The sequence below is a fragment of the Coccinella septempunctata genome, chromosome 9, assembly GCF_907165205.1.
Source record: "Coccinella septempunctata chromosome 9, icCocSept1.1, whole genome shotgun sequence".
Classification (NCBI taxonomy): Eukaryota; Metazoa; Arthropoda; class Insecta; order Coleoptera; family Coccinellidae; genus Coccinella; species Coccinella septempunctata.
In genome coordinates this window covers 5,791,751-5,807,529 of record NC_058197.1, presented here as the reverse complement: position 1 = coordinate 5,807,529, position 15,779 = coordinate 5,791,751, and the positions used below count along the sequence as shown (strand labels likewise).

The following is a 15,779-nucleotide window of genomic DNA, read 5'->3' as shown; positions in this document are numbered from 1 at the left end:
ATTTCGCTCCAAGGACGCTTCGTGGCGTGAAAAAACTGCAGCGCTTTTTGTAACTGGTACTATGAAAGCCAAACGAAAATTAGGTATGGGATATCGAAAATCCTTCCGGACTGCTATATTGAACCCTGTGAATAAAATATTACAAAAATCTTATACGAATGATCTGAAGAAATTAGCATCCATAGCTCTGAGAGCAGCAAGAGCAGCTGTTAAAAGGGCAGGTTGTAAACGTAAAATACGAATTCCACGAACTATACCCTTTGAAAGTAAGTGTGGTGGAGTACTACCATTAATGGGTATTTTAGCTGGTTTGGGTGCTATTGGATCAGTGCTTGGAGGAAGTGGTTCAGTTGCCAATGCTGTTATCAATGCCAACAGAGCAAAAAAGAAGTTAGAGGAAGAAAAACGGCATAATAGGGCTATGGAAGCTATTGGACATGGATTGTTCTTAAAAAAGATGAATAAAGGTTATGGACTATTTTTGAAGAAGCAAAAAAAAAAAAACCTCTGAAAAGTTTGCCCAAAAGGGCATTATATGATCACGAGATATTACAATTTGCCCAAAGTATTCCTCATTTTCGAGGTGTATTTATGCGAAACACTTTACCAAAAGCTATAAACAGAACAGAGTGTGGAGTTGTGAATTTAGATACTTCATATGGTCCAGGAACGCACTGGGTTGCATATGTCAAAAAGGGAAAAGATGTGGAATATTTTGATAGTTATGGAAATTTGAAACCGCCTAAAGAATTAGTTCGTTATTTCAGAAACTCTGAAATTAAATATAACCAAACTGATTATCAGAGAACTAATCCCTACAATTGTGGTCATCTGTGTTTGGAATTTTTATCAAACAAAATGATATAAATGAATAGATGATGTGTTACTCTCTTTCAGTCATGTCTGTTCTTTTCACATTGAAAGATCGATCTCCTATACTCTCTATTGATTTACCAACTCCAATAGAATTAGATCCAAATTACCAGTATGGCATTGCATTGATAGGATTTCATACTTATAACTCAATCCCAAACATTGACGAAAATAATAATAAGTTCTGTTATTATGAAACTAAAGCAGGTTTTGATGACTTTCTGAATGAAAATAAAAAGGTAATTGAAATTCCTTCAGGGGCGTATGAAATAAGTGATATTGAAGAATTTCTGAAGAAAAAACTACTTCCGGAAGAAAAATACAGGAGTGACAGTGAGGAACTATTTTTCTTAAGACCCAATCGCAATACACTCAAAAGTGAAATTTACCATAAAGACTCTGCGATTGATTTCTCCAAAGACAATTCGATTGGAAAACTCTTGGGGTTCTCTAAAATAATTCTTCCACCAAATCAAATTCACGAATCTGATATACCTGTTAATATTGTTAAGGTTCAAACTATACACATAGATAGCAATATTACTGGAGGAGCTTTCTATAACAATAGACCATCACATACAATATATGAATTTTCAGTAGACTCCGATCCTGGATATAGTATCGACGAAGTGCCTAGAAATTTGATTTATTTGCCACTGACGACATCAAGAATATACAATATAACTTTGAAAGTGCTCGATCAAGATTCTGAACTAGTTAACTTCAGGGGTGAGGAGATAATAATACGATTAGAATTGAAAAAATGGTCTTGATAATTAACTCATCATATAAATATGCAGCCCCTACTCCATCTATACCAGTTGTGAAAAATAAATATGCAGCCCCTACTCCATCTAAACCAGTTGTGAAGAGAACGTGTAAGAAGCTGGGTGGAAAACTCACCGTGAAGAATAAATTATTCCTAAAATCTATTGGACATGCTATCCAACAACACCTTTAACCTATATCAGCCAGTCAACAATGACGAATCAATCACAAATGTGGAGACAAGAACATATTTGCCGTTTGTAAAATCTTTCGGCAATAATGATACTATTGAAATAACCATAAATCGTGCTGATACATGGGTCCTTATGCATGATGCAGCTCTCATCATTAAGGGAAAACTTCAAAAAACTGCTGGTAATGGAACTGTTCAATTAGTTTTGAATGGGGGAGCTTTCCTTTTTGACACAATCTCATATGAGTTACATGGAACTGAAGTTGATTCGGTACGAGATCCAGGATTAATAAGTACAATAAAAGGATATCTGTGTTACGATAAAGATTCTGTGAGGGAATTGGAAACAGCTAGTTGGTCATATCCTGATGATCCTAAAATAAACGCTGATGGAAATTTTGTATTTAGAATACCATTAAGACATGTATTGAATTTCTTCGACGATTACCGTTTAGCTATCTGTGGGAAGCAAACTATTCGATTGATGAGATCTCAAAATGACAATAATGCTATGAAAATCACACCTGGTCCCGAGGAAACAGTCAATGCTACAAAAGGCAAATTTACAATTGATAGTATCGAACTGAAAGTTAACCATATCTATCCAAATGATGTATTGAAGATTGAATTACTAGAATCAATGAAATCAAATGGAGCAATTTTATTTCCATTCAGAAAATGGGAAATTCACGAATTGCCAACTCTGACAGCGAACTCCCTAACAGAAATATGGAATATCAAAACCACTTCAATTATTGATTATCCTAGATTCATAATATGCTGTTTTCAGACAAATAAGAAAAATAAGAGTACTGAAAATTCCACGTTATTCGACAATCTGGACATCTCAAATGTCCGTTTGCTACTGAATGGTGAATTCATTCCTCAAGAAAATTTAAGATTGAATTTCAATAAAAATGATTATGCAGAAGCATACTATAATTATACAGAATTTTCAACAAGTTATAATAATCTGAAAATCAATCCAATATTGCAATATTCAGACTTCAAAAACAGATGCTAATTCGTTATTGATTGCTCGAGACGAAGTGAATCTTTTAAATCTTCAACTGTTGATGTGAAACTTGAGATTGAATCTAGAGTTGGTTTTCCCACCTCCACTAAAGCATATTGTATAATCGTGTACGATTGTGTGATGGAGTATTTGCCTCTAACTGAAACAGTTCGAAAGTTGACATCGATATGATCAGTATGTAATATAGTGACGGGTTCATTGACTATAAGGAACTTGTAACATATTCAACAAGATATTGGTTGGCCTTGATATTGTTCATCTGAAAGGGCTTCAAAATATAAGTTTTTAATGAATATATTGAAATCTACCGTTACAATGATCAATTTGGGGAATGAGATATGTCCGAAATTTGAAATGGAAAAACCTGAATGCATTGCCCATGCGGATAATATGAGAATCTGTACTATAAATAATTGTGAGAAATTGTATACATGGTTGTGTGACACTGCTAATAGATCAAATGATAAATGGATTGATGTTTTTCATAATAAACATAGATTTCTAAAACTAAAATGTTCATCTAGACATATAAGATTGAATAAAGAGTAATGTATCAAGTTTATATTTTTTTTTATTTCAGCTACCTTCATCTTATCTATATCCTTAAAATGTGAAAAAAAACATTAGAGCATAATCCTTTTGATATCTGAGATCAGTGAATGTTGCTCTGGAGAAGCGTGTGAAGTCACCAATGCGAAAGTCTTAATAATAATAATAAATATAATAGGATGAATAGGAGGATAAAATCATACTATGCAATATCAATTTTTATTTTGTCTCATATACTGATAAGTTACACAATCGCATCTGCAATTTCCAAAGGATTCACATTTTGAACATGCAATTCCATCAACAGAGTCCACATTTAGTCCCCATCCGATGCATTTCAGTGGACAGCAGTATATTCTTCCATCGATAATGAAACTGTTTCTTTCGGCATCCATTTTTAAACAATCTTTTTGAATTCTTTTGCCGAAACAGAAGATTGTAAGTCCACAACTAAGACATTGAATATGATCAATATGAAACTTGAACTTTTGACATATAGTAGATGGCTTAACCAATTTATTATAATTATAATATTTTATAAGCACCAGAATTGCTATTACTATTATTATTGCTACGACGATGTATTGGATGAAGTGTTTATATTTCCAAACGATATCATTTACTGAATATTCAGCCATTATATTTCAGAAGTAGTATTGTATGAATTCCTCGGATAAGGCTGAACAATTTCTTATTGAAAACTGATATGAACATACAATTCATCAACGTTTTATGTATTTCACCATTACAATTTTTTCAACATCATAGCCCCTCCTACCATTCAAAAAAATAACCAGACTGTTTTCGTTATAAAAGATCTGCATCAAACGAATCTGAACTGAAGACCAATTAAATCTTTTATTTATTACGGTGAGAAACGCCACTCGACAGGTGTATCGAGAAGAATTAAGGGATAGCTCCGCCCTTTGTCATTAAACACAATAAACCTTCAGCCCCCATTAGCGGTCATAATGTACCAATTTTGGGACAAAGGGAATGAGTAAACCTGTCATTCTTATCACATGAGGCGGAATGCAGACTGACATCTTCGAATACCTATAGCACCAAAACTATTTCGAATGGGTAAAATTTACATTTTTATTACGGTTAGAATCCACAGGTATATTGGGGAGTAAAAGAGTGACCATTAATTCAGATAATTGTCATTTTATGATAAAAGACCCAAACTGATAGTTTTCTCGAAACATCCTCATAGATAAGAAAAAAAACCCTGTCAAAGGAATCTCATCTATTATACTGAATTATTACCGATCTTTATTGCTCTTTTTTTTCCGGCATGCAAAGACACCCTTATTTAAACAATAAAAGACCCAAACGTTTTCTCGGAACATCTCCACAGATGAGAAAAAAAAACCTCTGTCAAAGGAACAAAGAAACATTTCCAATTTTATCTATTATACGAAATCATGGACCACCTTTATAGCTTCTTCGTTTCACGCACACAGAGACACCACCCTTAATTAAACAACGATTTTTTCATCTAACTCTGAAAAATATTCATCAATCAATCTAATAACACACCAGTATAACATTTCATAATCCAACCACATAATGTTCAAGTACTCCGAATCATACTTTGTCGGATTACTCTTCAATCGCCATTGAAGTGGTTCAGAATCTGCTTACCTACCCTACTAACCTCGAGGAAGATTCCACCCAGTGAGGTTGAATTTACAACCGAACACTGTACGAAAAGTATTATGCAAACAAAGCTTCAAGTTCTCTCAGTAAATCATTTTGGTGTTTACAGTCCTTCCAAGAAATGCGTTTACCGTTATTCTTTTCTGCTTATTCAGAGTTGAAATTTTACTCGGATGTCACGTTTAAACTCACTTTTTGAGTCCGTCATTGTGAAATTTTTGCAAAAATGTCCACTTATTCTGAAGACGGCTAGCAAAATAAATGAGTAATCTACCATAATAAAACAATGACAAAACCGACAGAAATAGCTTCGGGTCGGCAGCAAATGCTCTGTATAATCATCTTATATAACCTATAACTGAAATGTCACTGTGAATCAGCGTCGATTGTCAATTTCGTAAGCAATTTACTGTATCGTGTTTTTCTCTTTTTTTCGCGTTGCGAAGTTATTTTCTTTTATCGGCCGTCTTGTAATTTGTTCGACAGTATTCTTTTCTTTTCTTGATTTTATTCCATTATTTTCCTTATTTGTGGATTGCTGTGATTTTTGCAATTTTCTCATGCAAGGTTTTCATTTATATATGAATATATAATTTATTATTATTATAATATATACGAGTAATATTCTCCTCGAATATTACACGTAAGTACTTGGTGAGATTGGGATGCTTTTTAAGTGTATACTACTAGTAGATTTGCTTGAAGTTTTCTCATAATGAAATAGTACAACTGGATTCACTTTAATTCAATCCATCTATCTAGCAGCTAGCACATAACCTACCAAAGTAGATTATGCTATATACTTGTTAAATTGCTTAAATTGGCTATTATTGTGGTGTTTGCACAGGTACCTACTTAGCAAGTTTTGTGTTTGGAGTTTTCGACAAATCCCAATATTGAACCTTGGCGGACTCCTGTTTTTATGCCTTTATCTTCTGATTCATCCTTTTCGATATTCATGAACTATAGGAACTTCCTTCCGCCCAGAAGGGCGTAGAAGGGGCCACATATAACATTTTAAAAATACATAATAATCAATTTATTATTAATATGAGAACACCCAGTTTTATATGAATAAGTATACAGTATGCTAGTCCTTGACTTGTGAAAACATTTTTACAGAAGATTCCTGAAATCAAAAGAAACACACTTTTTTCTTCACCATTTTTTTCCATTTCTGCTCGGTTCAGAAGATACTGTTTGTTGAAAATCCATAAAAGATTAATTTAATAACATATATGAACCTCTTGTTTCTGGCGCCATCTGTTAGGATGGTACAGTAAAGAAGAAAAGTTATGCTGAAATTGATGGCTGATGGGTGTAGCTGCATTCGGAGAAAGCAGATCGTGGCCACTCCTGAATGATCGTGATCAACATTGTGTTCTGTAGTGATCTACTGCGTCCGACATGAATAATTTCCGTTTCAGCTAACTATCAGGCAACTAATTGAGTGGACTCTTTGAAGGAATCAGTTAATTCCGATTCGTTAGCATCAACCTTAATTTCGATGAACTCAGATAAGTTTCGAATATTGCAGGCAAAGCTCAAGAAAAAGTTCGAAAGATCACGTTGAGATGAAAACGTTCTTATAAAACATAATCTAACTAAAAACTTCAATGAAATAATAAATCATTCGAAAACTAAAGAATTAATTTCTAGTTTTATGTAAAATAGTTGCATAATGAAATGGATTCGATCGAATATGATCGAGTGAAGAGACAGAGAAATGCTCGGTGATATCTTCCAAATATTTCTGGTAGTTCTACACTACAAGAAAGTGCAGTGGCTTTGAACATGGTCGTAAATACGAGGAAAGAAAATAGAATAAGATTCTTTTTAGCTTTAGTTCTTCATTAAAAACAATTTCGCAATAAACAACTGATGCGAATCTTTCTCTGATTTTCCTTTGGCTAGTTTCACAGATGTTTGTCTGGATTACTAATAGAAAACTTGAAATGTGCGCTATAGAATCATTTACAATTATTTTTTCAAATAAGTACATGTACCGTGAAACGGAGCGCTGAAGCTTGTTTCTCGGTACAGTGACTATATATACTCCATTCTTTTTTATGAAAGCACTCGGTTATTGGACGTGGAAATTTGACACATTCCACACTGTATGATACGAAAATGTGAGATTATGACCCTTGTCAAAACATTTTTGTTTTGAAATCAGCGCTATGTTGTCCGTTATACGTAAAAGTTTCAGTAATTACGTATTTTCTTCAAAAAATAAATTAAGTCGAAAATATATATGTTTAACATGACTATAAGTGATAAACATAACTTACGTTTAAACAAACTGGTAAAAGGGATTCCTTATCTAGTTATTCGCATAGAAAGTACTAGAAATCATTCTTTAAATATATCTATTTTCGCAATGGGTGAAAATTAATTTGATGACAAATATAATAATATACAGTTGCTTGAGAAGAGTTAATGTTGGTTATCTTCTTTGGCTGAAGGTTGAAGACATTACCTCTGTTGTCGAACAGAAACCATTTTGGTAAATCCAAGTTTCGTCAAGAAACACAAATCTTCACACACAAAGATTTATATTGTATGAAAGTAATTTTGTCTGAAACGATATGCATTTGTTCACATAAAATTTTTCGTTCGTTCACCCTTTTTTATGTATAACCCATTGATTTTAAGATTTTGTAAAGTGATGTCCGTCTCCCGTTATATTTTGCATGATTGAGTTGTGTGTGTCAATAGGTACTGGTACTGAGTGTTCATTTTTCAAATTATAATCCCAAATTTGCCGTTGCAGGTATTTTCTAAAAATAAACTTACTGTTCTTTTCTTGCCAAAATTCTGTAGAGAATTTCTGGCTCTTACAAACGGCTTTATATAACTCTAAATATTACATTTTTATATGGATTTTCAACAACATGTAAAGGATGGTAAAGGAAAAAAGGGTTTCTTTTGATTTCAGAAATTTTCTGTGAAAATTTGTGTACAAGCATTTGAGTATTGATATTTAATACTTAACGGTACAAGTCAAAGACTCACGCTTCATATACAGGGTGTGGCGTAATGAATGGATAATATTGAGCCTGGGGGTAGAGGACTCTATGGCGGTTCAGAAAAATATATTTTACGTTCAGTAAAACTGCCTTGGTTTTCGAGATATTGGAGATTTTCGAAAATTCAAGAGAATTACACCCTACGCCACTCGTTTTGCAGGCAAGACTCCAAATGAAGGAATTTTTTCAAAGTGTTTTTTGGATAGTATTCCTGGATAGATGATCTATCGAATGTAATTCATTATTTTTGAGGGGCATGAATAGTTCTTTATGAAAAAAAGAATTAACTCAAATTTTCCGTTTTGCTAATTTTTTTTCATAAGTTAAACCTAGCGCGGTGTAAAAAATAATATGGTTACCTGAGAGCCAATGCAAGAAAAAACATGCCAGTTTCATTGAGATTCCGAAATGGTATAACTCTCTGTATTCTCAGCATTTAATACAAAATAAATTCCTATTGCAATCAGTTGAGGCCTAGTTTAATGTAAACAGTGTTTCTAAAATTTTTATTAGCTAAAATGAGAAATGCAAGCAGAATGAAGTAATCGTCTACTGAAGCTCATGGTGGCCTCTTAGAGAATCTTTTGTGATATTTAATTCAATGAAACGACACTCATTTCAAAATTGTTGATATCTATGCAATAAAGCTATGATTCATTAGTGTAGACTATAGAGCATGTATCAGAACTCATGGTGGCCAATTTAAGCATCATTTGTGATTTGTGAAACTTTATTCAATGAAACGATATTTTACAATTGTTATTTTTTCTCGTTTTCTTTTATTATTGAACCCCAACGTTGTGAAATCAATATTATCAAGTTAATTTCAAGTTATGCATTAAATTTCAGCATTTTTGTAACAAGGGTCTTGACTCAATGTAATAAAAATTACCTAATTTTCAGCTTTTTTTCTTAATTACAAAAGTGCTAAAATTCACTTCGTTACTTGAAATTCGCTTAACAACTATTAACTCTATAACTATAGGGCTTAATAATGAAAGGATACGAGGGAAAAAACCCAAATTTAAAATATTGTTTAATTGAATCGAGTTTTACAAAATGTGTTCAAAGTGTGCATCAGGAGCTGTACTAGATCCTCTACAACTTTTTATGAATAATTGCTTTATTCTGCTTGCAAGTCTCATTTCAGTTGCTAAAAATTGAAGAAAAAGGCTAACGTCAAACTCTGCCTTGACTCATTGTAATAGAAATTTATTTTGTATTTAATGCTAAAAATAGAGTGAGTTATACCATTTCAGAATCTCAGTGAAACAGGCATGTTTTCTCTTGCTTTGGCACTCCGGTAACCATATTATTTTTCACACCACGCTGGGTTGAACTAAGGAAAAAAAAATAAGCAAAACGGAAAATTTGAGTTAATTCTTTTATTTATGAAAAACTATTCATGCGCCTCAAAAATAATAATTTACATTCGATAGCGCATCTATCCAGGAATACTATCCAAAAAACAGTTTGAAAAAATTCCTTCATTTGGAGTCTTGCCTGCAAGAAGAGGGTCGAAGGGTGTGATTTTCTTGAATTTTCGAAAATCTCGAATATCTCGAAAACCAAGGCACTTTTACTGAACGTAAAATATATTTTTCTGAACCGCCATAGAGTCCTCTACCTGCAGGATCCATATTATCCATTCATTACGCCACACCCTGTATAAAATAGAAAATGAAAACGGATCATAACAAAATATATATTTTATCATAGAATAAAAATAAGTTAACAAAAGGTATGAATAGGGTTTCAACACAAATTAAACCTCACCAGTATTTAAAACATAAATATCAAATAAATAATATATAAATTAATACATTTAAATGAATTATTAAATGTCAGATTTGAAAGAAATGGTAATAAGATAAACGAAAATATACAAATGAATACTGAATAAAATATTCCTTACAAAATTGTCCGCGTTGTGATTTTGGAAATTCGCTACTGTTTCAGTGATCAAACTCTTTATAGGAGCAGACCGTTGGAATGAAATCGGTTTCAGTTTAATCATTTCCTCAGTAGGACAAAGTCTTATTATTTCTTCCACTGAGTAAATGCTCAGATCGTTTAAACCGATTCGTGTTAAGAAATCGTGAAAAATATTTTCAGACTGCATCCTTTTCAAACCAAGTTTATAGTTACAAATCAAATTCCGCCCATAAATAGGAATTTTTTTCTTGAACATAGGAAATTTTCGCCTATGAAATTTGGCCATTTCATTCCTGGTAAGAGCATTTCTGAAAATATTTGCCAGGGTTCTGTCATCCGAGGACAAGACCGTGAATAAGGATACTTGTTTTTCGTTCCCCAGTTGACGGCCATTAAGTAAGCAGAGTTCAATCTTACACGACCTCACATATTCATTGATTTCACGGTCTGTCCTCACGCAATTCAAAAGTAGGGGATCCAAATCGAATCTTCCCTTGAACTCCTGGACAATCATATTTTTCACGATTTCTTTCACTTTCTTCCTATCGCTCCGTATAATGTAGTCCAAGAACGTTAAGTTTGCCCCATTCAAAATGCACGCATAGGCTCCCTTTTCCATAAGGAACATCAAAAAATTCGCAGAATGGTTTGAACAAGCTGCCACGTGAAGCACGGTACCAAATATACCGTCTTCCTTGTTCAAGCTTCCACCATATTTCAAAAATAATTCTACGAGCTTCTTATTTCTAGGCAGGGAATTGACTGGTAAGAGTCTCATCAGGTTATGAATTGGTGTAGATCCCTTTGAGTCCTCTGTATTTGGATTGTCCATTTTTTGGAGCAGGAGATCAAATATATCCATATTCACTCCTGCTCCTTTAGTACAGAGGATATGCAGGGGTGTACATCCATATTCATCCTTCGAGTTAACATCCGCTCCGCTTTCAACCAGTGTCTTGACTAGATCCATGGAAGAATGGAATCTGACAGCCCAATGCAGTGGAGTTTGCCCAGCTTCATCTCTGGCCTCTACGTCCGCCCCATTGTCCAGGAGGGTTTTAATGATATCTAGCCTTCCTGCTTTTGTAGCTTCGTGTAAAGCTGTCCATTTCCCATTCGTCCTCATGTTTATATTTAACTCGTTCCTACTGATAATATATTCCACCACGTCTTTCAATCTTCTACTAACGGCGATATGTAAGGCAGTACTTCCTCCATGAAAAATGTTTATATCTTTCACGAACATAAGAAAGTTGATGATCAAGGCAGAATCTGTAACAAAATAATGTTGAGAAAACATTGAATTGATGTGGCCGATAAATAAGGAAAATCCATATTTATACTAAAAACAGAAATATATAATTTTCACCAACATCTTTTACTTTCACCCATCTGGAGATGATATTGTGATAGAGAAGTTAAAAAAAAATAGTGATAACAAGAATTTTTTTCCGATAAAATTTTCTTAAATATTTTTTGTTTCATCATTTTCCACTTTTTTTTCAAAATAGGCAAGAGTTTATAATATAAATTATAAGGGTGTATTCAAAGGTGAGGCTTTTTTTAACAGAAGGTATAATATAACTGGTTAAAATGAAGCGTTTCACCAAAAATCACCTATACAAAACTTTCAAAATGACAAATTTGAAAACAAAAATTAATTAAATAAATAATAAAATAATTGAAAAAAATTACTGAAATAGATCCTGATACGACCCTAGACCTTTTGTTAGCTGAATTATCGCAAAGCAATGGAAAAAACTTATCGATTCGACCATGTGGTTTCGTTTAGGATATTGGCACGTATTAGCGCCCTAATTTTAAGCTAATGATTCAAGAATAACGGAAGAAATAAAATATGACAGTTTCAGCAAGCCGAAACAAAAAAAAATGGCCATAAAGGTCACTAAAATCAGTTTTTTTGAATTATCTCATCTCCTGGGATTCAAATTGTTATCGCATTCAACATGAAAGTTGTAGAGCATAACATTTTCTATGAATTTTGTCCGAAGCAATTTTTTCTACTTTCGAACGTTTTTGAGATATATGGCGATAAGTGTATATTAGACTGTGATTCTACATCGACCTTGGATTTTCGTATTTCTGGCTAAGCTCCTCGCCCTTATCGCCCTATTACTCGGAAACTGTTATAAAACTGCTGCAGACAAAAGTTGCGAAGAATTTTATTATCTACAGCTTCAATAAAGAATACAGAAACGATTAGAGGTACAGGAAGGGAGATAATTAAAAAAAATGCCTTATTATTATGAAACTATCAGATTAAGGAAACTCCCCTGATTAGTGTCAGATTAATGAATTTTTTGTATGCTCCCCAACTATTACTATGAACTGATAATTATGAGCCCGAGATTTTTGAATTGAACAATTAAATTGATCAAAAAACATCAAAATAGCCGTTGAAATGAAATATATATCAATAACAATCTATTTTAGATTAGTGAATTGTGCGAAATGATGCTTACGCATAGCAAAATAAGTAATATCCGAGTCAGAAATATGAACAACTTACCCTTATGTCGTAAAATCCTCTGCATAATGGTTTCCCTGCTCCTACATTTCAAAGGATTTGCTCCATGCTTCAGAAGAAGGCACATAACTAACTTGTCCCTGGAACTATGACGGGTCTTGTCACCTACCAATAATTCTAAGGCAGTTTTCCTCTGATAACTCCAAGTGTCCACACTGAAATCCAAATGCGGCAGCCTATTCTCCAAAAAGTCTGCCACATTTTCGACGGTCCAATGACATTTCACATTCTTGACGAATTGAACAGCTGAAACGTTTCTGTAATTGTACTCCATGATGTTCAACGAACTTGGGAAATAATTTAATTTAGAAAAATAGTTTTGGAATGGATCTCAAAGAAAAAAAGTGAGCGAAGATTCTTCACAACTAAAACTTAAGGTATGAACTCTCTGAATCCCGGTTTTCGTTTGAATATTCTTTTTTCTGGCAGTACCCTTTATACAAGCTGCAATTCGTTTCGGGCATGGAATCCAGATCTGCGCAGGTACAGAGTGTAAAATGAAATTTGTTACCTGTCGGTACATGTGAATCACTACTCATATTGTAAATATTGCTTGTTCTTTACTTCCACTTCTTTTACGACTATATCTATTCTAAACATTTATAACACGTACCTTTTATACGAACCATTCGTTCAAGTCTGTTGAAGATAAGCATCCCTGCTAGTTAGGTAAAAGTATTTAACAACTATTGGAAGTGAAGTCATACTTCCAGGAATTCTCGACTGTGAAAGGGTAAAATTCTTCTACTAATGATAAGCTGGAGCAGAGAAAAAGTTTAAAGTTTTCGGGGGTACCACGGTTTTTTTTTATTACCGTTATATATTCTAAATATCAATTATGACTATTTCGAATATAGGTACAGGATGTGAATAAAAGCTGCGGAAAATTTTGTATGGTAGTTACTAGTCAAAAAGGAGGTTTGTCTCAGAGCCTCTGGTAATATACAGTTCACAAAAAAAGGGGCAATTTTATGCCACCGAGAAGGCACTCTCGGTCTCAATGTTAAGTGATGTTCCCCTATGATTGTAAAAAGTAAGCAAAATAGATAAAAGATAGGCGAATTGTCATGCTAAATTTTTTATTGTTCCTCTACGAATCCATTGATTCATTATTTTTTTCTCTAAAACTTTGAGTAGGAAATTACAAGAGACCCCATTTGTTCAGAGTGAATCAAACTTTCTCTAAAATATATTTTTCCGCTCCGCTCCGCGTCATTCTGTCAACTGCAGTCTCTTGCGGAAAAGTATCACTTTCGACACTTGTTAGGAAAATAACAATTTCCATGGCACACTAAGAATAAGGAAAATATTTTTTGGGAAACAAGCTTGAGAGATGCTTGAGCGGTAGCTTTTCCTACACCTTACATCTCGCAATCATACAGAGAAACACCAGCAAAAACTTTTTGGAGAACCTTTTCGCTTGCTCAATCTCTATTTGTCACTTTGTTGGTTTTTGATGGAAACACTCGATTAGTTTGTTTGCAACCAAGTAGGTACGTATTTATTTGCACCTTGTTTTTACTTCTGAAAAGTTTATACATAAATCAAGCTTTCATAAGTAAGAGGCAGATTTTTAGAAATGGAATATTTTTCGAAAGATGAAAGTTGAGAGCTAGTTCCGAAATCCGAATGCCATAAATTATCAGTGAGTTACCTATATTTATCGTTTCTTGAAGAAATTATGCAATAGACACATGTGATAAACATTAATAAATGGAATCACTTCTGAGACTCCTAATTTCCGAAGTGTTTCCAATATTCCAACCTTAATTTAAAAAATCTTAATTTAAAAAACAAAAAACATGCCTGTAAACATTTCGATGTAATTTAATTTTGCTAGACTCGTGGAGCATTTGTGGAAATCGTATCACTAAAAAATAAAAATAAAAAAAAATTTTGCATCTCGAAGAGTATTCGCCAGATGACACTAAAATTTTTCAAATACCTTCGAAAGGAACACATCTCTTTCGAAAAATAATAAGTTTTCATATGTGTTCCCAATTTTTACAAGAATATTTCAGATTTCAAAAATCTATAATAATGAACTGTGAACTGTTAAATTTTTGTGGGACACTTATTTGCTTACAGAAACCCTCTACGTAAAAATTTCTCTTCGAAATAATAGATTATTTATCGTTTTCCATCTACAGATCTCTCATTACGCTGTATGACTTCTATATGTATTCAGCAAATTGAATTTCGCCTCTATTGTATGGAACCCCCATTACAACACCTAAAAAAAGAAACTACTGAAATCATTGTTCAATTATTCTAAGCTTCATTTGATTCATTCTTATTGTACTAATAGTGTAGCATTTATACAAGATGTGTTCATATAGCAGCCTATTCACATCTTGTGAAGATAATGGACCACACTTCGTACATATTGTCCTGAATAAATAATTTTTTCTCTTGTCTACAGGGTACGCTATCTCTGAGTCTCTTATCCAGCATAATTTTTCACTGATCAATTGTGGAATGATAAGAGAAACTGAAATGAAAATTTTCAAATGAAACGTTTTTTCAGTCGAATTCGGAGTATTCGAAAGATGAAAACGTTTAATAATTGTGGTGTAATGTTGAATAGCCAGATATGTACTACATTGAGAGCAGTTATTTCTTGACAGATTTCAACCAAAAATTATGTAATTAGTGAATATAGAATCACTAAATATTGAACTATGAAAAATGAAATGATATACGAAACGAATTTTTCAAAATTGTTAGTATACATAGAGTTGAAATTTTACTCGGATGTCACGTTTAAAATCACTTTTTGAGTCCGTCATTGTGAAATTTTTGCAAAAATTTCAACTTCATAACCCAATAAATTTTATGATTCTGAAGACGGCTAGCAAAATCTTGCCGAAACGTTGGGGAGAAAGTGGTAATAGCCCAATAAATCCTACACGTATATTTTGTTGTTGTTGCAGAATAACATGTTTTCTTGGATCCTTGTATCTTGTATTTGTCTTTATTTAAACAACCTCGAGGAAGATTCCACCCAGTGAGGTTGAATTTACAACCGAACACTGTACGAAAAGTATTATGCAAACAAAGCTTCAAGTTCTCTTAGTAAATCATTTTGGTGTTTACAGTCCTTCCAAGAAATGCGTTTACCGTTATTCTTTTCTGCTTATTCAGAGTTGAAATTTTACTCGGATGTCACGTTTAAACTCACTTTTT

General features: G+C 33.2%; 2 protein-coding genes across 2 annotated transcripts; one reads left to right on the top strand and one right to left on the bottom strand.

The window, feature by feature from the left end:
- The first annotated feature begins 1,811 nt into the window (after positions 1-1,811).
- LOC123321031 lies at positions 1,812-2,858 on the top strand. Its single transcript, XM_044908534.1, has one exon. The coding sequence runs from the start codon at positions 1,812-1,814 to the stop codon at positions 2,856-2,858; it is 1,047 nt and encodes a 348-aa protein (XP_044764469.1).
- LOC123321030 (ankyrin-3-like) lies at positions 2,855-13,162 on the bottom strand. The gene is made up of 3 exons (XM_044908533.1): positions 12,576-13,162; positions 10,079-11,317; positions 2,855-3,009 (listed from the first exon to the last, which is right to left on the bottom strand). The coding sequence occupies exons 1-3, from the start codon at positions 12,865-12,867 to the stop codon at positions 2,855-2,857; spliced, it is 1,686 nt and encodes a 561-aa protein (XP_044764468.1). The 5' UTR covers positions 12,868-13,162.
- Between the last annotated feature and the right edge of the window lie 2,617 nt (positions 13,163-15,779).

Excerpts from the sequence above, each read along its gene's own strand:
- LOC123321031 (XM_044908534.1), top strand. The coding sequence starts at position 1,812 with ATGCTATCCAACAACACCTTTAACCTATATCAGCCAGTCAACAATGAC.
- LOC123321030 (XM_044908533.1), bottom strand. The coding sequence starts at position 12,867 with ATGGAGTACAATTACAGAAACGTTTCAGCTGTTCAATTCGTCAAGAAT. Across the intron at positions 11,318-12,575 it reads GAGGATTTTACGACATAAGG|ATTCTGCCTTGATCATCAAC; the intron begins GTAAGTTGTTCA and ends ATTTTGTTACAG. Across the intron at positions 3,010-10,078 it reads ACGGTCTGCTCCTATAAAGA|TTAGAGGCAAATACTCCATC; the intron begins GTTTGATCACTG and ends GAACTGTTTCAG.